The sequence below is a fragment of the Carcharodon carcharias genome, chromosome 6, assembly GCF_017639515.1.
Source record: "Carcharodon carcharias isolate sCarCar2 chromosome 6, sCarCar2.pri, whole genome shotgun sequence".
Classification (NCBI taxonomy): domain Eukaryota; kingdom Metazoa; phylum Chordata; class Chondrichthyes; order Lamniformes; family Lamnidae; genus Carcharodon; species Carcharodon carcharias.
Genome location: NC_054472.1, coordinates 3095080 through 3119105, shown reverse-complemented (window position 1 = coordinate 3119105; position 24026 = coordinate 3095080). Strand labels below are relative to the sequence as shown.

General features: G+C 42.1%; 1 protein-coding gene across 3 annotated transcripts in view; it reads right to left on the bottom strand.

Moving 5' to 3' along the window:
* nudcd1 (NudC domain containing 1) overlaps positions 1-24026 on the bottom strand; it is a 115392-nt gene that overhangs the window by 24382 nt on the left and 66984 nt on the right. For all 3 annotated transcript variants that reach the window (XM_041190459.1, XM_041190460.1, XM_041190461.1), the window contains one exon: positions 4271-4415. In XM_041190459.1, coding sequence (XP_041046393.1) covers positions 4271-4415 — 145 coding nt within the window. The remainder of the gene's footprint in view (positions 1-4270; positions 4416-24026) is intronic.

Here is a 24026-nt window from a genome sequence, read left to right as displayed (position 1 = left end):
AAGTATCTTACCTGGAACTTTTACTCATTGATAGCTAAAACAGGATCAATTACACATTAGCTGATAACATACTGACTCAGGCGGTTCGCAAATTGAGTCACAGGCTGATAAGTGGTGGAAGCAAACCAGGTTTAGTGTAGAACTGAAACAAAAATACCTGAAAAAACTCAGCAGGTCTGGCAGCATCTGCGGAGAGGAACACAGTTAACGTTTCGAGTCCGCATGACCCTTCAACAGAACTAAGGAAAAATAGAAAAGGGGTGAAATATAAGCTGGTTTGGGGGGGGGACAGGTAGAGCTGGATAGAGGGCCAGTGATAGGTGGAGATAACCAAAAGATGTCACAGACAAAAGGACAAAGAGGTGTTGAAGGTGGTGATATTATCTAAGGAATGTGTTAATTAAGGGTAGAAAGCAGGACAAGCAAGGTACAGATAGCCCTAGCTTGGCCTAAATAGCCAAGTGGTTATGGTACTGGGTTTGTAACCCCAAGATCAAGAGTTCAAATCTCACAATGGCAAACTATGAAACATGTAACTTCATCTGAAACAGATGGAAACGTGTTTGTACTCGAAAGAGTTACAGATAGCCCTAGTGGGGGTGGGATGGGGGGAAGGGATTGAAAAAAGGCTAAAAGGTAGAGATAAAACAATGGATGGAAATATATTTAAAGATAATGGAAATAGGTGGGAAAAGAAAAATCTATATAAATTATTGGACCCCGCTACTGAACATCAAGCCAATGTTTCCAGGACTGTTACTGACCTCATCTCCTCTGGAGATCTTCCTTCCACAGTTTCCAACCTGATAGTTTCCCAACTTAGACGACCCACTTCTATCTCCTACCCAAAATCCACATACAGGACTGTACCGGCAGACCGATCGTGTCAGCCTGTTCCTGCCCCACAGAACTCATTTCTCGCTATCTTGACTCCATTCTCTCTCCCTTGAACAGTCTCTTCCCACCTACAGCCGTGATTCCTCTGACACCCTACATCATATCAACAATTTCCAGTTCCCTGGCCCCAACCAACCTCCTCTTCATCATGGACGTCCAATCCCTCTACACCTCCATCCCCCACCAGGATGGTCTGATGGCTCTCCGCTTCTTCCTCTAACAGAGGCCCGAACAATCCCCATCCACCACTACTCTCCCCCCGTCTGGCTGAACTTGTTCTCACACTGAACAATTTCTCCTTAAACTCCTCTCACTTCCTCCAAATAAAAGATGTGGCTATGGGTACCCGCATGGGCCCCAGCTATGCCTGTCTCTTTATGGGGTATGTGGAACATTCCTTGTTCCAGTCCTACTCCCGCCCCCTCCCACAACTCTTTCTCCGGTACATCGATGATTACTTCGGTGCTGCTTCATGCTCTCATCTGGACCTGGAAAATTTTATTAATTTTGCTTCCAATTTCCACCCCTCCATCATTTTCACATGGTCTATCTCTAGCACTTCCCTTCCCTTCCTTGACCTCTCTGTCTCAATTTCTGGTGATAGACTGTCCACCATTATCCATTACAAGCCTACCGACTGCCACAGCTACCTCGACTACAGCTCCTCACACCCCACTTCCTATAAGGACACCATCCCATTCTCTCAGTTCCTTCACCTCCATTGCATCTGTTCTGATGATGCCACTTTCAAAAACAGTACCTCTGACATGTCCTCCTTCTTCCTTAACCGAGGTTTTCCACGCACGGTTGTTGACAGGGCCCTCAACCGTGTCCGGCCCATCTCCCGCCCTCATGCCTTCTTCTTCCTCCCAGAAACATGATAGGGTCCCCCTTGTCCTCACTTATTATCCCACCAGCCTACACATTCAAAGGATCATCCTCCGCCATTTCCACCAACTCCAACATGATGCCACCACCCAACACATCTTCCCTTCACCCATCCCCAGCGGCATTCCATAGGGATCGTTCCCTCTGTGACACCCTGGTCCACTCCTCCATCACCCCCTACACCTCAATCCCCTCCCACGGCACCTTCCCATGCAACCGCAGAAGATGCCCCTTTACTTCCCCTTTCCTCACCGTCCAAGGGCCCAAACACTCATTTCAAGTGAAGCAACATTTCACTTGTACTTCCCTCAACTTAGTCTACTGCATTGGTTGCTCCCAATGCGGTTTCCTCTACATTGGAGAGACCAAACGCAGACTGGGTGACCGCTTTGCAGAACACCTTCAGTCTGTCTGCTAGCATGACCCAGACCTCCCTGTCGCTTGCCATTTCAACACTCCACCCTGCTCTCATGCCCACATGTCCGTCCTTGGCTTGCTGTATTGTTCCAGTGAAACTCAACACAAACTGGAGGAACAGCACCTCATCTTCCGACTAGGCACTTTACAGCCTTCCGGACTGAATATTGAGTTCAACAATTTTAGATCATGAACTCTCTCCTCCATCCCCAGCCCCTTTCTGATTTTTCCCCCTCCTTTTTGTTTTTTTCCAATAATTTATATAGATTTTTCTTTTCTCACCTTTTTCCATTATTTTTAAATGTACTTCCATCCATTGTTTTATCTCCACCTTTTAGCCTATTTGGATCCCTTCCCCCCACCCCACCCCTACTAGGGCTATCTGTACCTTGCTTGTTCTGCTTTCTATCCTTAATTAGCACATTCCTTAGATAATATCACCACCTTCAACACCTCTTTGTCCTTTTGTCTGTGACATCTTTTGGTTATCTCCGCTTATCACTGGCCCTCTATCCAGCTCTCTTGTCCCAACCACCACACCTCCCCCCCCCCCCCCTTTATATTTCACCCTTTTTCTATTTTTCCTTAGTTCTGTTGAAGAGCCATGCGGACTCGAAACGTTAACCGTGTTGCTCTCCGCAGATGCTGCCAGACCTGCTGAGTTTTTCCAGGTATTTTTGTTTTTGATTTCCAGCATCCGCAGTTTTTTTTGCTTTTATCTTAGTGTAGAACTGCACTGGTGAGACTATACATTTGTTCTTGCTTCTCATTAGCTCCTGACAAACAAATGGCTCCATAGAGCAACCAGAAAGCAAATAAGGCAGCTATGTTTGTGTAGGCACAAAGGTTGCTTATTGCTCGCATTAGTGTTATTTAAGTTTCTTTCGCTAGCAAGGAGGTCGAGTCAAGCAACTTTTATTTAGTTAGGAGCCAAGGTCTGAAGAGTGTCACTCAGGGGTCAGGTAAGGCCCCAAATTCTGGGTTTAGTCTGGGTTGCTCTGTAAATGTAGAATGTTAATGCAAGGTAAAACCGTAACCTTTCACATCTTAATTGATTTTTGAAACACTGGAAAACACGTTCTTGTAAAGCCATTGGAGGGCAATGGGCAGAAACTCTCTCTCAGGAAAGGACATCTTACAGATGATAGAGATATTGAAGCCAAGGTTTAGTGGGCATTGTAGAATAAGTTTGGAGTCAAAACTCAGAATAACCTGAAAATACGACACTGCTAAGGACAGAATGTGCAACTGTTAAGAGGTCGCAATCCTCTTACTCTTCTGTTCTTCTCAAAAGTATGTTTTATTCCAAAAATAAGAATGAATAAGGAGCTTAAAGTGACCTGGTGCATCACATCTTTGCTTTTCTTTTGATGGTGCTGGTTCTAGATGATAAATATTGGTCATAGTAAATAATGCAAAAAGTTTTATTTAACAACTTGTGCTAATTTGTTTCAGGTTAGAGGAGCTCTACTGCACAACTGTAAATTGATATAGGATTATTAATGGACTGTTAATGAGGTGGCTAGATAGTTCCACTTGTCCCACATGATCTAAACTCTTAAAACACAAGCCTGCCCTTTCCTTGGACTTCTCTTCATTAGTAAATCAGTCATGCATAAATCCAATGTTTAAGAGAAACTATAAATGTGTAAATGTCAAAACCAAAGGCAGCAGAGATCTTACTTTAAAGGCACTGTTGTAAATAGCACCAGTTCAAAACTAGGATTCTTTTTAAGAATCTGTTCACAGGATGTGGGCATCACTGGCATTTATTGCCCTTGCTCAGAATGCATGTAAGAGCAGCCAGAGCAGGTAGGGGCAGTAGATTTCCTTACCTAAAGGATATTAGTGAACCAGATGGGTTTTTACGACAATGGGCAATCAGCCTTTTATTTCCAGGTTTTTACTGGATTTAAATTTCACCATCTACCAGATGGGTCTCTGGAATATTAGACCAGTGACAAATAACACTATGCCACCGCCCTTCTTTATAAAACACAAAACGAGGGAGAGTCACTTCATTTTAATATATTAACTTGACCATTCACAGGGAAAAAGATTTACATACCAGTTCTTCAGAGGTTAGGTTCAGCAAACACTCATTTAGCTGAGAAGCCTGATCAGGGTCCACGATGAATTCGCCTCTTCTGTCACCAATGAGGAGTTGAGGCCACGTCACTCCTCTAATCTTCTTTAACAAGAAAATCTCCAAGCTAGAGGAATTAAATGCATACGTATTTAATATACAGATGAGGTTTCAGCAAATAAAAAGACTGGTTTAGATTGTCTCGTGTGTGACGTTGGGCCAAGTGTTTATTTGCATCACCGATTGTAAATACTGCATGTGAATTCAGGCTACATTATATATTACATATATACATTCGCATATACATCACTATTTCATTTTCTTTCTTTATATCTTTCATGGGATTTGGGTATCATTGGGAAGGCCAGCATTTGTTGCCCATCCCTAATTACCACTTTGAACCAAGAGGCTTGCTAGGCCATTGCAGAGAGTCAGCCACATTGCTGTAAGTCTGGAGTCATACATAGGTTGGGCTGCATAAGGGTGGCAGACTTCCTTCATTAGTGAAATGGGTCAGTTTTTACAACAATCAATGATAGTTTCATGGTCACCGTTACTGAGGCTAGCTTTTAAATTCCACCAGCTGCTGTGGTGGGATTTGAATCCGTGTCCCCAGAGCATTAGAATAAAAGCAAAATACTGAGGATGCTGGAAATTTGAAATAAAAACAGAAAGTGCTGGAAAAACTCAGCGGGTCTGGTGGCATCTGTGGAGAGAGAAACAAGAGTTAACATTTCAAGTCCAATGCTTTGGAGTTCCGAAGATGTCATGTTGTCTCGAAATGTTGACTGTTTCTCTCTCCGTAGATGCTGCTAGGCCTGCTGAGATTTTCCAGCACTTTCGGTTTGTATTTCTTATCCCCAGAGCCTTAGCCTGGGCCTATAGATTACTAGTTTAGTGACATTACCACTGCACTACCGTCTCCCAAATAAATAACTATTTCATTTCAGAAAAGGTATATTAGAATTAAGTCATTAATCAGAACCAAGTAAGCAATAGCATGAGACCAAAATTAATTACAGAATGCACAATGTATGGTTGTTCTACTTGGTGGCAGTAAAATAAATGAAGTATACTGTTCACTGCAAATCAGCAAAGTCAAAACAAGTACATACAAACCAAACGCAAAATAGATTTATAGAAGATAAAATTTTGAACCAAAAGCTGAGACACCGACAATAAAAGCAGTGACTGCAACAGGAAACATATAAATGTATTGCACACAAATCACTGCATAGCACAGAAATGGGAAGCTATTTATAAATAAGAGGTTCAATAATAAGGCACACTGCTGAACAAATCAAACTTTTTTTATGGTCATCTCTTAGTTTCTCTGATTTAAGCTTACTCTAGAAGTAAAACCTCAAGATTTCCACATCTGTATAACCATAGAACTATAGAACAGTTAATGCAAAAAGAGGCCATTCAGCCCATCGTGTCTGTGCCAGCCAAAAAGAAAAAATAGAAACTTGCCGCTCACTTTAATCCCACTTCCCAGCACCTGGTCCGTAGCCTTGCAGGTTACAGCACTTCAGATGCAGATTCAGGTACCTTTTAAATTAGCTGAGAATTTCAGCCCCAACCACCAATTCGGGCAGTGAATTCCAGACCCCCACCACCCTCTGGGTGAAAAGGTTTTTTCTCATGTCCCCTCTAATCCTTCCCTACCAATCACCTTAAATGGTAACTGACCCCTCAGCTAGGGGAAACAAGTAGTTCCTGTCTACCTTATCTAGATCCTTCATAATTTTGTACATCTCAATTAGGTCACCCTCTAACCTCCTCTGTTCTAAGGAAAACAACCCTAGCCTCTCCTCATAACTGCAATTTTCAAGCCCTGGCAGCATTGTTGTAAATCTCCTCTGCACTATCTCCAAGGCAATTATGTCCTTCCTGTACTGTGGTGAACAGAATTGTACACAAAATTCCGGTTGTGGTCTAACCAGCGTTTTATACAGTTCCATTATTACATCCCTGCTTTTGTATTCAATACCTCGCCCAATAAAGGAAAGCATTCCATATGCCTTCTTGTCCACCTGTTCTGCCACCTTTAAGGACCCGTGGATATGAACTCCAAGGTCTCTCACTTCCTCAACCTCTCTCAATAACTTCTCATTTATTGAGTATTCCCTAAGCTTTGTTTGCCCTCCCCAAATGCATTACCTCACACTTTTCCGGATTGAATTCCATTTGCCACTTTTCCGCCCACTTAACCAAACCATTGATACCATTCTGGAGTCGACAGCTATCCTCTTCACTGTCAACTACATGACCAAATTTTTGTGTCATCTGCAAATTTCTAATAAGTGGTGACAATTGCTGACTGAAAAAGACCTTAAAATTTAACTGAAATTAATTGTCTGCAGAAACTTGCTTCAATTTTGCCGAGGCAGTCAATGTTTCCACTTTTGCTTTTTAAGTGATTAGCAGCTCCACTCATCCAAACAGCTACTGTTTTTCTATCAGAACATTTGGTCCTTGAAGGTATTAGCTAAAGTGTGCACTGGAGATATACACAGGCTGTATGTTCACAATCACAAAAACTACCTAACCTAGGCTCCTGCATTGCAGTAATTAGCCGCGTTCCTTCCTCTCGATGGAATCACACTGTTTTCTATCACATCAATAAGTAAACACTCCAGAAGTTCAAGCAGAAGTTCTTATGCAGCGTAATGAAACTCAGTTTCACCTCCAACCAAGGCAGCATTCATACACCATCTTTAGCATCACAGCCAAGCAGCCCCCCCCACTTTATTGTAATTTTGAAGATGGTGTGTCAACAGGATCAAAGCCAGATGAAACTGAACTGCAGATGAAAAAGCTAAGCTCCCCCAGTTTGCAATGCAAACTGCAGATCACAGATTGTAAAGCAAACACAGTATTCTGTGGCTCAGGTCCAAAAGGGCAAAACTGAGCAGGACCAAGCGAGGAACAAAATGTAATTATATCTGAAATAATTGTCTTTTCTTGTCCTTCCTTCAGATAAAACTTTCTAATGGTCTTAAAATTAACAATATTGCTTTGTGTGCATGCATCTCAATGTTACCATACAAATCAATTCCAATCAGCTCAGATTACGTTTTGAAGATAATGGTATGATAATCTTCCAATGCTTAAATGAACTTGGGAAATGACTTGCAAACCTGCCATAAAGCAGCATAGGTTGGCATGGAGAAGTACACATTTGTACAGGTCCACATCAGCAGTGTTACAGAACCCACCAATGAGATGTCACAGTCAATATAAATTTTTGCTACCCTTTGCAGGCCCAAACAAAGAATTTCTACAGTTATATCCTAAGGCTTTGATGATTGGCTCCAACAAATATACTACTGGAGATTCAGACTGAGAAAAATCGTGTCTTGAAGATAAAAGAATCCACTTTGGACTAATTTTATTTTTGTTGAAATATTGTTCCAGTTTCTTGATGGGTCTTACTGCTCCTTTGGATTATCTTAGTTGTAAGTAAATCTAACTGTTTCAGGATGAATGCAATGAGGTACTTAACACATTTACAGACAGGAGAACATACTGATCATCTCATGTAATTTCTGGTGCATTATAATTGTTATTCCTATGGCATGCTATTTCACTCAGCATCTGCTAAAGATGCAGGTTTGGGTTTGTTAAGAGTAAAATGTAAGCACAGATTGAAAAGAGGTGCCAGAAAGCCCAAATTGTAACGTTCCCCTGTGTGATGAACCTGAACAAACATGGTTTTCAAGTAAAGGTCCTTCAATTCATCAAAACTGTAGCTTGCCCTGATCACAGACAATCTACATTATAATGGACTCCAGCCAATTTATTAAACCTGAGGGGCGAAACTAACCACTAGCAAAACTTCCAACATGTTGATGTTGTGTGAAATTTCTCCCTGATCTGCCCGCAGCAATCTAATGCAACTCCAGATTTTTTCTTTAATTCATTCATGGGATGTAGGCTTCGATGGCTGGGCCAGCATTTATTGCCCATCCCTAGTTGTCCTTGAGAAGGTGGTGGTGAGCTGCCTTCTTGAACTGCTGCAGTCCATGTGGTGTAGGTACACCTACAGTGCTGTTAGGGGGAGTGGGGGGGGCAGTTCCAGGGTTTTGACCCAGCAACAGTGAAGGAACGGTGATATATTTCCAAGTCAGGATGGTAAGTGACTTGGAGGAGAACTTCTAGGTGGTGGTGATCATCAATCTAACATCACAATCTGGGTTATTCAAGCCAGATCGCTTACATGTCCCATCAGTGCATCAACCATCACATTCCATGATGTCTTTGATCACCCTTAGAATCCTTTCTCACTTTAACAAAATATTCTTGTACATACTGGCAGTGTAGAAACGAATATCGTTCAATCTCACCATGGACACTTTAACTCATGCTCTCAAATTGAAGTTTAAGTTCAATGATCTGCATTTAAACATTAAAGGTGTAAATAAAGACCAAAAATGACGTCAGCACTCAATCGTGTTTTGTTGACGAAAATAAATAAATGTGGACCTATTTATATATTTGGTTCGTTTCTCCCTTTGCAGAGGCTTCTCATTTAAGTTCTTAAATCACACAGTTGGTAAGTCAGCATTGATACCAGTCAGCAAGTGACTCCACTGGAAACCCTGAAACTGATACCAGTCTTCACCAGCTTTCAAAATCCAATACACCAGAATACTCCATCAGCACAATCAACATGCAGCACCACAGTGCAAATCCAAGTGATAATACAGTGAAAATATTTGCTCGCGGTTCCAACCACATTGGCCTTTGAACATATGTAAAGGACAGAACAACGGGGGTGCAGAGGGAGCATAAAGGAAAAGTAGATTTCTTTATAATTGTGCATTTTTCGCAATCACCAAGTTTATTTTTTAATCAGGAAGTTAACCCTCTCAAATATTAATGTGCTTAATAAAGCTTAAAATTCATATTTTAAGAATTATATTCCAGTTATGTACCATATATAGTTTTAGTATTAGAAAATAAAATATTACAATGAATCTTTTATTTTCAATCAAGGCTGGCACTCCAATGCAGCACTGAGGGTGCATTGCACTGTCAAAGATGCCCTCTGTCAGATTAGATGTTAATCCAAAGTCCCATATGCCTGTTTGGTGGATGAACAAAGTCCCAAGGCACTGTTTTGAAAAAGAGCAGAATTATCGAAAACAAAAATAAAAATACCTGGAAAAACTCAGCAGGTCTGACAGCGTCTGCAGAGAGGAACTTTTCGAGTCCATATGCAGAATATTCTCCAACAGAATCTGTTGAAGAGTCGTACGGACTCGAAACGTTAACTGTGTTCCTCTCCGCAGATGCTGTCAAGCCTGCTGAGTTTTTCCAGGTATTTTTGTTTTTGTTTTGGATTTCCAGCATCCGCAGTTTTTTTGCTTTTATCTTAGGAGAATTATCCACATTGTTCAGGACAATATTTATCCTCCCAACACATCACAATAGCAGAATATCTGGTCATTATCACATTGCTGTTTATGAGATGTGTGCAAATTGGCAACAGTGACTACATTTCAAAAGTAACTCATCACTTGTTAAGCAATTTGAGACATCTGGTGGTCATGAAAAGTGCTACAGAAATGCAAGTCTTTATTTCTTCAGTAACGAACTGAGTCCAAAATAATCTATTTTGCAGTTTGCATTTTATTACAGTTTATATTCTTTGAAAATGCTCACTCTGTTTAATGTGCATTTTGTAGATATAATTGTAAGGGAAACATTTTATCAACATCTACTAACAGATATATTAAAAGCCTAAAAATGCCTTTGAAACATAGAGCTCTTCTGTGCCTATGCAGGTACATGTTACACAAGATCAACATGACTTTGGGCTATGATCCAGCCTAAAATGCAACAGAATTCATACATAAAGGCAACTCTGCGTGAGACTAAATTGATTTGAGTTGGCCAAAGACACAAAAATTGTTGTTTTTCTCGCCAGGATTCACTGAAATTATATTCAGCTGTTGAAAAAGAGAAGGAACAGGAAATAACTTTTATTAAAGCTGTCAGAGATTTCAGCAAGGATTTAAAAGATTTGATCAGATGATCAATGTAGGCAAAACTTGCCAAAAGGTTCTGATGACTTACATTGTCATACACGATTTGAAACTGGAAATAAGCTGGAGAAAATATACAGAACTGTACAGAAGCATTTGAATAACAAAAGATCAGCCTTTCAAATTTTACTTCATAATTTAATTGATGATTTCATGAAATATTATTACCTCAAAGTCAGAAAAAGAAAATTTTTCAGCAATAAGCATCATTGGAATAACCATCACAAGCTGCTGCTAAATCAGGAGGTCACATCAAATATTCATTTTTATAACTCCATTTTTTACTGAGTAAAGAGAGAACGGGCATAATTTAAAAAGGACAAGTTTCTTTTATGATTTAATAATGATCATGTCTCTAGTTCCATCCTTAAACCTCCCCGACTCTCTTCACCTTTACAATGCTCCTTAAAACCAACCTCCCTGCCCCAATATCATCTTATATGGCTAGGTGGCAAAGTTTGTTTGATAATGCTCATGTGGAGAAACTTGGGACATTTTACTGCATTAAAGCTGCAGTACAAATTTAATTTGTTGTTGTTGGTCTACAAGAAAATAAAAAGCAATTATTTTTGTCCCAACATAACTAGACATTATTGGCCCAATTTTGCTGTGATAATGGTAGTCAGCATTTGCTGTCTTGCACTGTTGAGAAGTCCAATAGCTTTAGGAGTACGTGCACAACAGTCCATAAAACCAGACATTGCGCTGCTCCGGTCCTGTGCTGCTTCATGGGCTTTGCTATTGCATTCACCAAGCCCAAGTATAAAAATGGAAGAACTGGCACTGGTGAGAATCTGGGTTAATTTCCCACTGATAATGAAGTCTTTTCATCACAACATTTTAAGGTTCAGGTTTCTGGGCACAAAGTGTCTCCAGAGGCTGTTCACAAATACTTAATGGGGGCATCAGTATTGATTTCAATTTGGTTTGTGATTTTGAGTGACTTTTCTAAATGATTCTGAACAATTTTAACTGACTTTTTAAAAAATATGTAAACTTGTGATTTTTTAAAAAAAACAATTCTGAACGAATTTATCCAACTCTAAAAAGATTGTACTTTTTTTTTTATAAATGCTTCCGAACAAATTTAGGATTACTCTTTTGAGGCTATAACTTTTTAAACATGAATCCATTATGACAGATACTGCAGCAGCTTAGTTTTGACGTGCAATGGGTGTGGATTATATTCACTCCACCACATACTGTCTTTTTTGTCCATTTTAGTTAATGCTGCAAGGCCACCCTGTGGGAATACTCCTTCCTTGCAAGTGAAATTCTTGCCACCATCACTGCGTTAGGTAAATTCATACCTTAATCCAAGGTCAGCAGCAAGTAGCATTGCTTCGCAGTTAACTGCAAAATCTGGAGCACTAATTTAAGCAATGCGTAGTTAGAAAAGGTGGTCACAAGCAGTAGTCTTTAATTTCTGATGCAAGAATCTATCTACACAAAAGCTGTACACGAAAACAGGCAATTGCTTTAGATGTTCTCAAAATACAGATTAAGAAATACAAATTAAGGTCAAAGCAAGTGGGTAACAGAGGGTGCTGGATCTTTGGCAGAGGAACCATTTGTATACAATACCATGATTTCCTTAGACCTGGACAATTTATTGCAAATATTTTAAAAAATCACCAATATAAAATGTGATATTGCTTTTGAATACTGATAGATTGTTTTCCACCCTTGCCCAGTAAGCTGTCTGACAATCCGTTTTCTGGCCTCCTTAGATTACTGACTCCTAACATCAAGCAAACCAAAGCAATTAATTTATCCATTGTCAGATTCAGAGTGCATACAAGTTTGAAGCCCTATCTCTGAAATTTCAATCTTATGGAAAGCTGAAAAGACAGCTTTCCTTCGAACAGAATTATGTACTTAATAAGAGACAATTCTCAGACTGGAACTGGTTTACCAGATTCCAAAATAGTTTAGAAGCTATTTTACCTCAGCACAGAAGGTAGGCGGAGGTAACATTTTCACCTGTTAGTCTATTTACTTGTTAACAATATATCTCAAAAACTAATAGACAAATTTCAATGAAACTTGGTACACAGATAGGATATGGCCCAAGGAAGAACTGATTAGTTTTTGGGAAGATGCGGGTCAGAATCCAGGAATTTTTTAAATGATCCATGAACATTGGGAGATATAGAGAGTTGACTTTTTTTTAATGTTGTAGATTGTCTTAGAATGTTGTGGATTGTCTCAGCTGCTGTGGTGGAATTTACACAGCTGTCAAAATATGAGCTGAATTTTCAGAGCAGGTAGTTGGATGTGGATTGGCCTGAAGCCTCCTCAGTGAGATAAAAGCTCTTAATAAAAAGATTTCTTTTTTTCACCTTTGTAGTTACAGAGCAGAGGTCTTGTGGTGTCCCTCCCGCTGGATCAATAGCTCCAGGTTCTAGTCCCACTTCAGAACTTGATGGCCATGGAAGGTGCGATCATATTGCAGCCAAACAGGTTGATTATCAGCCAGTAAATCCTTCTAATGTGCCTGATGGTAGGCAGTAAAGGTGGGAAAATTTCCTGGTCAGCCATACTGCAGAAGGCAATGGCAAACTATTGCAGTACTTTGCCAAGCATAATCATGGACCAATCCAATGAAAGTCCCTTGTCACCAATGCTCTCTTAGGGCATGGTACCTGAGGGAGGAGTTACAGAGCATCAACGAGGTGGGGAAAAGAAGAAAGAGCGGCTTAACTGTAATAACGTTGAGTTAACACAGCAGGCAGAGATATGCATTGTACTGAGTGCCCTTTTCACCTGTTGAGAGCTGTACTTGTGACATTGGGTCAAAAAAAAACAGATAAGTTTTTCCAAAGTCTTGCACGGGAAAACAACCTACAGATGGGATGGATGTCGCAAAAGCTACATATTGGTGAACTAACAAACTAAAAGATAATTTTTGGAAAATATAAAAAGTCAGCCTCTGAGTTTTTATCTTTGCCCAGATCAAATTGCACAAATTCAGGAAGATCTCATGCTGAGTGATCAATAAAAACTGAATCAAGATGGTCAGAACATATTTCAAACAAAATCTGAGCATCCTCAAGAACTTGCACTGACATAGGACCTTTCATATAGTAAAACATCCCAAGGTGTTTCATAGGAGTGTTATCAAACATAATATGAAACCAAGTCACATAAGGAGCTATCAGGACATGTAATCACAAGTTTGAGGGTAGGTTTTAATGAACATTTAAAGGAGAAGAGAAAGTTGGAGAGGCAGAAAGGCTTAGTGTGGCAATCGGTGCCCAGGCAACTGAAGGCACGGTTACCAATGCGCTTGCATAAAATGCTTAGTTTATAATTGGTTTATAGCTCTGATACTTGATTGGTTAGTTGCACAAGTTTTGAATCATGATTTACTAAATGGATAACAAATGCAGTGTGATAAGATAGTACGATGTCTGAAGTGTGAAACTGAGGAAATTCAGTGTGACAGGCAGGATATCTGCACTAAAATGTAATTATATCTTGCGGCATTAATAGGTTGAAGGTTTAAGCTTTAAAATGCATAAAAATGCAACAGCTTGAAAATGCACAAAGTCACTCACGTTAACAGCACAAAATGTTCTATGTATGACACAAGAAGAAAAATGGGCTAAAGGGCTGTTTTCACCCTTAAAACAATACTCCAGGAGGTTCCAGCACACTCAGAGGCAGAGAAGAAGTGAAGATAGGGACTGTCAAACAATTCTCTTGCTTTTACAAGTGACACAAAGAGCTTAAAAACATTTCAATACAGACTCTCAATCAAATGATTTGAGTTAAAATACAATCAGAAAAGGCTAATATTTCTATTTTGCTTATGTTGATTTGTCCAACTCTTACTAAAATAAAACACCAATTCTTAGCAATAAAACATTGGGAACCAATGGAACTGTGCACTTATACACAGATTGCAAGCATTAGGCTCCCACAAGATAATGACTGTATTCGGTTTGCACTTCTCTTCGTAGAGTGGGGAAGAAAGAATCAATGATCAGGTGCAGACACTCTCTGGAGCACATAATAGTCAACCCAAGTGTCATGTCAGAAAAAGAATGACAGAAGCAAGGAAATGTCATAATGGGAGATCGCTTAGCAACCAGTATAAAATGGAGATTAATGGACCTGCTTAACTATGGAACTGAGCTCAGTCCAACAGGTTCACTGTATATTTACAGCCTCTTTCTTAGTTAACAATTTTTTTTAAATTATGAATTAAGCAACAGTATAATGATTTACAAACTCATCTAATGTGTGTTAGCCAAATGATAGAATCATAAAGCACGGGAGGAGACCATTCAGCTTGTCATGTCCATGCAGCTCTGAAAGAGCAAGTCAAAGGAAGATGGTTGTGGTTGCTGGAGGTCAGTCATCTCAGCCACAGGACATCACTGCAGGAGTTCCTCAGGGTAGTGTCCTAGGCCCAACCATCTTCAGCTGCTTCATCAATGATCTTCCTTTCATCATAAGGTCAGAAGTGGGGATGTTCACTGATGATTGCACAATGTTCAGCACCATTCACGACTCCTCAGGTACTAAAGCAGTCCATGTGCAAATGCTGCAAGACCTGGACAATATCCAGGCTTGGCTGACAAGTGGCAAGTAACATTTGTGACACACAAGTGCCAGGCAATGGCCATCAACAAGAGAAAATCTAACCATCGCCCCTTGACATTCAGTGACATTACCATCACTGAATGCCCCACTATCAACATCCTGTGGGTTACCATTAACCAGAAACTGAACTGGACCTGCCATATAAATACTGTGGCTACAAGAGCAGGTCAGAGGGTAGGAATCCTGTGGCGAGTAACTCACCTCCTGACTCCCCAAAGCCTATCCACAATCCACAAAGTGCAAGTCAAGAGTGTGATGGGATACTCCCCACTTGCCTGGATGAGTGCAGCTCTCACAACACTCGACACCATCCGGGACAAAGCAGCCCACTTGATTGGCACCCCATCCACAAACATTCACTCCCCCCACCACCGATACACAGTAGCAGCAGTGTGTGCCATCTAACAAATGCACTGCAGGAACTCACCAAGGTTCCTTAGACAGCACCTTCCAAACCCACGGCCACTACCATCTAGAAGGGCAAGGGCAGCAGATAGATGGAAACACCACCACCTGGAAGTTCCCCTCCAAGCCACTCACCATCCTGACTTGGAAATATATTGCCGTTCCTTCACTGGTCAAAATCCTGGGACTCCCTGCCTAACTGCACTGTGGGTGTACCTACACCACATGAACTGCAGCAGCTCAAGAAGGCAGCTCCCCACCAGCTTCTCAAAGGGAATTAGGGATGGATAATAAACGCTGGCCCAGCCAGCGAAGCCCACATCCCGTGAATTAATTAAAAAGAACCTAGTTCCACTCACCCGCCTGCTCCGGTAGCCCTGAAAATCATTTCTCTTCAGATAATTATCCAATTCCCTTTTGAAAGGCTTTGATTGAATATGCCTCCACCACAATCTCAGGCAGTGCATTCCAGATCATAACCATTCGTTGCGTAAAAAAGCTTTTCCTCATGTCCTCTTCTTTTTGCCAACCATCTTAAATCTGTGCGCTCTGGTTCTTCATCTTTCCACCAATGGGAACAGTTTCCCCCTATCTACTCTGTCCACGCTCCTCATGATTTTGAACATCTCTATCAAATCGCCTTTTAATTTTCTCTTCTCCAAGAAGAATAGTCCCAGCTTCTCCAATTTCTTTACGTAACTAAAGTTCCTCATTCTGGAACCATTCTCTTTTCTGCACCCTCTCTAATGCCTTCACATCCTTCCTAGAAATGTGGCAAAAGCAAAGCAAAGTATCATTTAGAACTAAAAACCATTATCATTTAGTACAAGCTACAAAGTTGTCTGGATATATTTATAAAGAGAAACATACGCAACAAAAAGTATTTAACTAGAGTGATAAAGAGTTTTAAAATAAAATTTACTAAAAGATAAACATCTTCATATCTAAATTGAGGTAAAGCTATTTCCATCTTTAACTTACTCCATAGACTTTGTTGGCTCTTTGTTCTATCATATGAAACCTCCCACATCAAAATAAAAATTAAAGTTCAAAATGCTTTTAAAAAATCATCCTCATTCTCCGTACAATTGGCAAGGGAATGAATGTTCAACTGCATACAGCAAAATCAAAAGTTAAACTCCAAATTAAGCTTGAATATTAAATGCCTTGAAGCTGTGAAATTATTTTGTTTACTGCATTGTGAAATACATTGCTAAGCAAAACCCATTATCCCACATCTATCCCCTTGTCACAAGCCATAAAGTGATATTTTCTGTGCAAGTTTTCCCTTTTTTAGTTGTACAGGCCCATACCCATGGCAGTGTGTACAGAAAGGGATTACAAATTATACACTTGCCGAAGGGGCTTTGGAGGGCAGGGGACACTAGTGCAGACACCTGGGCAGAACTGAATGACTCTGCTGACTCCCGGGAACAGATTGGAAGGCGGGGGAGGCCAGGAATTCTCAGGGTGGAGAGCCCGTTGCTTTCCAGACTCTCCTCAATTAAGACCGGGTAGGAAGGCTCAAGGAACAGCCTTCCCGCCCAGAGGCCAATTGAGGTAGCGACCGTGCGGGGCCAATGCCATGTGGGCAAACCGCCAGGTGAAGCTTAGCCCCCTCACCCCCGGGGTAGGTGGGGGGAGGGGAATGCCTAATGCCTGGTATGGAGTGTCCTTCCTGCTTGTGCACCCTTTCTCTAATGAGGGTACCAGCAGGCGGTAAGTGCTGCCCCCACAGGAGGACACACTGCCCCTGCGCCCTTCACATGGACTCCCCTCCCTCCCTCATCAGGGCCTGCCTGACTGACCCCAGACAGCCGCCCCACTTATCTGCATTCCGGGGCTCCAGCAATGATTGGTCAACTGCAGTACCCTCTGACTGGCCGATAGTTCTTGGTGGCAGGCGATTCCCCCTGGAGGAACTGGGAACCCTGATGGTGGATTGGGATTTAATCCTGTCGGGTCTCCTGGAAATGGCCGATGGACGGGCCCAACAACACAATCATTGCATTCCCCGCCAAGAATTTTAATAAGGTATAGAGGTATACAGTATTACTTTGCCTTTCTGATTCATAATTTTGCCATGGTGAAATTTGAACTCTTGATCTTGGGGTTACAAGCCCAGTACCATAACCACTTGGCTATTTAGGCCAAGCCCTTTGCCTTTCTGATACTCTTTTGAGTAAACCTGTTTCCATCTGTTTCAGATGAAGTTACATTGTTTCATAGTTTGCCATTGTGAGATTTGAACTCTTGATCTTAGGGTTACAAACCCAGTACCATAACCACTTGGCTATTTAGGCCAAGCCCTTGCCTTTCTGATACTCTTTCGAGTACAAACCTGTTTCCATCTGTTTCAGATGAAGTTACATTGTTTCATAGTTTGCCATTGTGAGATTTGAACTCTTGATACTCTTTTGAGTAGCATGTTTCCATCTGTTCAGATGAAGTTACATTGTTTGCCATTGTGAGATTTGAACTCTTGATACTCTTTCGAGTACAAACCTGTTTCCATCTGTTTCAGATGAAGTCACATTGTTCCATAGTTTGCCATTGTGAGATTTGAACGTTTGATCCATAGTTTGCCATTGTGAGATTTGAACTCTTGATCTTGGGGTTACAAACCCAGTACCATAACCACTTGGCTATTTAGGCCAAGCTCATGAAGTTACATTGTTCAACATTGTGAGATTTGAACTCTTGATTGATATTTTGATGATGTAACAGATGTTGTGTAACTCTTTTGAGTACAAACACATTTCCATCTGTTTTTCAGATGAAGTTACATTGTTTCATAGTTTGCCAGTGTGAGATTTGAACTCTTGATCTTAGGATTACAAACCCAGTACCATAACCACTTGGCTATTTAGGCCAAGCCCTTGCCTTTCTGATGTTGCATCATATTAACTAAGTGGAATAATTACCTGACTGATTTGAGCCTATGTGGGTTATATTAGATAATTACCATAGCTCTTAGAATGCAATTTGTTGCTGGCTCAATCATATAACTAGCTCAGCTCTCTAACCCAAGTAATTAAACATTTTGTTAGAGAATTACCTCAGGACGAAGTCCAGTAATGAATTCCATTTCAGGTATTGTAGAATTAGCCCATCATTCTAGTGTTCACAACTTTAAGATACTCAAGTTTCAAGTATATGAGAAATAGGTCACCCAGTGACTAAGGGGTCAGGCAGGGGAAGTAACTCCAACCAAGGATGGGTGTTGGAAGTTGGAAAGACAGGCTACCAAGCACTTACCAGTCCATGGTGGGGAGTATCTGAGACTGAGAACTTGACACCAAAGTCATTGCGAAGGGAAGGGCAAGGAGTAATAGCAACAGCCAGGAAATTGGCCACTCATATGCGTAGGAAATGGTCAAGAGCGATGTGCAGAAATTATTACTTTTTTTAAACTGAAATACTAATAGTCAAAACACTGAACAAATTTGAAATGAAGCATTCAGAAAAATTCTCTTTCAAGGTTTGGGGGTTGAATTTGTGCAGCCAGCTGGAAATCTACACAGAAGGTCTGAGAATAAAACTGCGAGGGGTTGAAAAATATTACATAGAGGAGTAAACTGGAAGAAGTTATTCAGTTAAAAATGCAAATAGTTAAAAATCAACAACACTAAAATTCTCATCTGTTTACTCACCTCTGATGGCAGGAATCTAAAACACCTGCAACTCCCAGAGCTTCCCAACATAACCTAGTGACCAGAACTTAGAACTCAAGGAGAACTTCAAGTAATTTGGCACCATCAAATTAATGGGAAAATCCTATTAAAAATATAATGTATACAGGAGTCACGAGGAATGGGCAAAATTAGTATAGAAAAATTCATAGTACTTCTCCCTTAATAGCAAGAACGCAAATCTGTTTCTGGGAAAGGAAGAGTCCGACCTGAGGCTTCCTAACACTCAAGGAGTCATATTTCAGAGGCCACGTTCTTTTGAGGGAGCTTCTTTAATGGAGTTGCATCTGGGGCAGTTGAGGATGTTGTTCAATGTTGATGAATGGTGCGATTCCTCAACTGCATCAACAGGACCTTTACAATAGTGTGTGTGTTAACTATATTAAAATGATGATTTAATTGATTTAATTTCAAAAATATAATCTCTTGAACAGCTTATATCTACATATTATTGAAAACCTCATTTCCTTCAAAAAAAATTGCCTTTTTCCGTATTATTTCCATTGCCACTGTGCATATTCCAGTCAATGTTCGAATCATGGATCCTCGAACTTACTCTGAACAAAGCAACTGGAAATCTTGATTCCCATTATTAATAGTGACAGAGCCTTAACCACACTTCTACTTTCTACCGCCAAAGTCAACTTTTCAAACTGTCCTATGACTTGAATTTTGATTTGAAATGCCTTAACATTTATACCCAATTGCAGAAAGCATCAAAATATAAACTGTGCATATACTTATATACGCAACATATTGAACAGGTGAGGAACTCCATTTATACCCTGCTGCAGAATACTTATTAGTCTCATGGCCCCTCAGTCACTTATAGAAAGATCATGGACATGCAGTTAAATGCCAGTGTCAGGGATGTTGAAGTCTACTCCAACTGAGTGGCTGGCCCCCTGTGCTGTCCCGCTTTACCCCACCTGCCATTCTCTGGGGTGCCAATGGGCTCCGTGAGGTGGAGAAAATGAGTAACTCTGATCTTTTGACTCACAAAGATTTGAAAAATTTACCAAAAAAGCGTTTAAAATCACACCAGCCATTCTGGAAAGAGTAGCTGGTATCAACCTACTATCCAGATCGACAGAATCATGGGACACCTCATCACTGACCCAACAACCAGAGGGTCCTGGCTTCAATCTCCCTCGAAAACAGTTGACAGTGCTCAACCAAATCCAAAAATAGCATAGATGATGCAGCAACCTTCTCAATGGCCTGAATTTCACAGTTCCCCACCAGCGGCATTTTAAGCGGGGGTGGATGGAGAGCATGAAATAACATGAATGGGCTTGCTGCTGGGTTCCCACCTAACCTGATCTCGCAGCAATTTTATGAATGGGCAGGCAAGGCCTCAGATGGACTACCTGCCCTTGCCCCAATTGAGGGCCTTAAGCAGCCAATTATTGATTACTTACGGACTGTTTCCCACCCAGCCTCAACCCGCTCCCATGGCATCTTCTCATGCAACCACAGAAGGTGCAACACCTGCCCCTTTACTTCCCCTCTCCTCACCATCCAAGGGCCCAAACACTCCTTTCAAGTGAAGCAGCATTTCACTTGCACTTCCCCCAATTTAGTCTACTGTATTCGCTGCTCCCAATGCAGTTTCCTCTACATTGAAGACATCAAACGCAGACTGGGTGACCGCTTTGTGGAACACCTTCGGTCTGTCCACAAGCATGACCCAGACTTCCCTGTCGCTTGCCATTTCAACAACCCACCTTGCTCTCATGCCCACATGTCCGTCCTTGGCCTGCTGCATTGTTCCAGTGAAGCTCAACACAAACTGGAAGAACAGCACCTCATCTTCCAACTAGGCACTTTGCAGCCTTCCGGACTTAATACTGAATTCAACAACTTCAGGTCATGAACTCTCCCCTCCATCCCCACCCTCTTTCCGATTCCCCTTTTTCCAATAATTTATATTCTTTTTCTTATATTTTTCTTTTCCCATCTATTTCCATTATTTTTAAATGTATTTCCATCCATTGTTTTATCTCTGCCTTTTAGCCTATTTCGATCCCTTCCCCCCACCCCACCCCCACTAGGGCTATCTGTACCTTGCTTGTCCTGCTTTCTACCCTTAATGTCACCTATTAGCACATTCCTTAGATAATATCAGCACCGTTAACACCCCTTTGTCTATGACATCTTTGGCAATCTCCCCTTTGCCTCCACCTATCACTGGCCCTCTATCCAGCTCTACCTGTCCCACCCCCCTCAACCAGTTTATATTTCACCTCATTTCTATATTCCCTCAGTTCTGATGAAGAGTCACTTGGACTCGAAAAGTTAACTGTATTCCTCTCCGCAGATGCTGTCAGGCCTGCTGAGTTTTTCCAGCTTTTTTTATTTTTTGTCTCAATTTTTAGGCTGGCAGGAGAATTTCCTGGATGTGGGGGAAGACTGAAAATGATCGAGCTTAGGCCTTGGGCAGGAAGTCGGGGGGGAGCTCCTCCATCAGAAGTCCCCTTCTAATGTCAGGCACCACTCAAGGTCTAGTGATCACTGGAGCTCCCTCCCCAACCCCTCTCCCCTGACACCCCAACCCCCCGACTATCTACCCCCCTCCCCACTTTGAGACCCCGAAAACACACCTTTCCGTGGACTCAAGACTTTGGCTTCGTGGACTTCATGACTTTCCACTTCTGTCCACTGCATCAGTCACCTCTGTCGCTGCAGGGACTAGGGAGCCAATCAGATTGGCCGGCCACTCTCTGAGGCGGGACATCCTCCCAAATGAGAGACAGAAGTTCCACCTGCAGCCAATTAACACTCATTTGAACATGAAATGGCTGCGGGGTGGGCAGTGTCATTGGGGGTGTGCTCCCCGCCAACTCTTCCAATGGTGGGACAGGAAACCCCACCATCTAAAGTATCCTGGCCCATTAAGTCAAAGATGAGGGATGACCGAAGTGCGATTATGGCCATGAGTCTCAGACCATGGGACACATCATATCAACCCACCCATTAAGATCTGTTTTCATGTCTCCTCTCAGCTTATCAGAAGGCTGCCGAGTGGACAGTCAAACCAGACCTGTCATTACACTCCCAGAAACATGATAGGGTCCCCCTTGTCCTCACTTATCACCCCACCAGCCTCCGCATTCAAAGGATCATCCTCCGCCATTTCCGCCAACTCCAGCATGATGCCACTACCAAACACATCTTCCCTTCACCCCCCTTATCGGCATTCCGTAGGGATCGCTCCCTCCGGGACACCCTGGTCCACTCCTCCATCACCCCCTACTCCTCAACCCCCTCCTATGGCACAACCCCTTGCCCACGCAAAAGATGCAACACCTGCCCCTTCACTTCCTCTCTCCTCACCGTCCAAGGACCCAAACACTCCTTTCAAGTGAAGCAGCATTTCACTTGCATTTCCCCCAACTTAGTCTACTGCATTCGTTGCTCCCAATGTGGTCTCCTCTACATTGGAGAGACCAAACGTAAACTGGGCGACCGCTTTGCAGAACACCTGCGGTCTGTCCGCAAGAATGACCCAAACCTCCCTGTCGCTTGCCATTTTAACACTCCACCCTGCTCTCTTGCCCACATGTCTGTCCTTGGCTTGCTGCATTGTTCCAGTGAAGCCCAACGCAAACTGGAGGAACAACACCTCATCTTCCGACTAGGGACTTTACAGCCTTCCGGACTGAATATTGAATTCAACAACTTTAGGTCGTGAGTCCCCTCCCCCATCCCCACCCCCTTTCTGTTTCCCCCTTCTCTTTTTTTTCCCAATAAATTATAAAGATTTTCCTTTTCCCACCTATTTCCATTATATAAAATAAAAAAAAAAACCCACTAGAGCTATACCTTGAGTGCCCTACCATCCATTCTTAATTAGCACATTCGTTTAGATAATATCACCAACTTTATCTTTAACACCTATGTGTTCTATTGTACTATTGTTGTTGACATCTTTTGATATTCTGCTTCTATCACTGCTTGTTTGTCGCTACAACCACACCAACCCCCTCCACCTCTCTGTCTCTCTATCTCTCCGCCCCCCACACACACACCTTAAACCAGCTTATATTTCAGCTCTTTCCTGGACTCGAACTCAAGTTCTGTCGAAGGGTCATGAGGACTCGAAACGTCAACTCTTTTCTTCTCCGCCGATGCTGCCAGACCTGCTGAGTTTTTCCAGGTAATTCTGTTTTTGTTTTGGATTTCCAGCATCCGCAGTTTTTTTGTTTTTATCTCTGTGTTTAATTGACTGCCACTGCTCTTCAAGAAATGCCTACCTCCTTGAAGAAGTTCTGTTCCTCTCTGCGACAAGATTTCCGGATTTCTCTGTTGCCTTGTTCACCTTCATTGCTTTCCATTTCTCTCCTAGTGTTTGACAAGGTGTTTACTAAAACCCGCTTTCACAGCCATATCTCCTTTCTCAGTGACTGTCTCCGTCTCCGACTTACCCCACATGGATTTCAACTGAAATTCCACCCCTCATGTTTCGAACCCACCCAGGATTACAGGTATCTCCGGGACATAAAACGTTTCTCGGACTGCTGTTCCCGTCACATTCTGAAATCCACTCTCAGTGCCATGCGCCGCCATATGAACACACTCGACCTCTCCCTCCAGCAGCACCGCCGTACCCTTTTTCAAAGCTGCGCGTGCCCCCAGTTTCATTTTATCCTTCGGCTCATCCGACGCCTCAACAAGAAACTTTTTCTCTTTCTCTCAAGTGCTAAGGAACGCAAGCTCCAACAACTCATCGACACCAACACCCATCTAGGACCCTCCACCCCTGCCTGTCCCTCCGTCCCCACCCCATCTTCCAATCCCAACCCCAGCCGTGTATTCACTATACCCCCTGACCTTCCCCTCTCCGATGCTGAACGTTCAGTGCTCAGCAAAGGACTTAGTTTCATACCCTTACGCCCTCACCTCAATGAATTTCGGGCTCGGCATGATACTGAACTCTTCTTCCGCCGTCTTCGTCTCCGGGCTCACTTCTTTGGG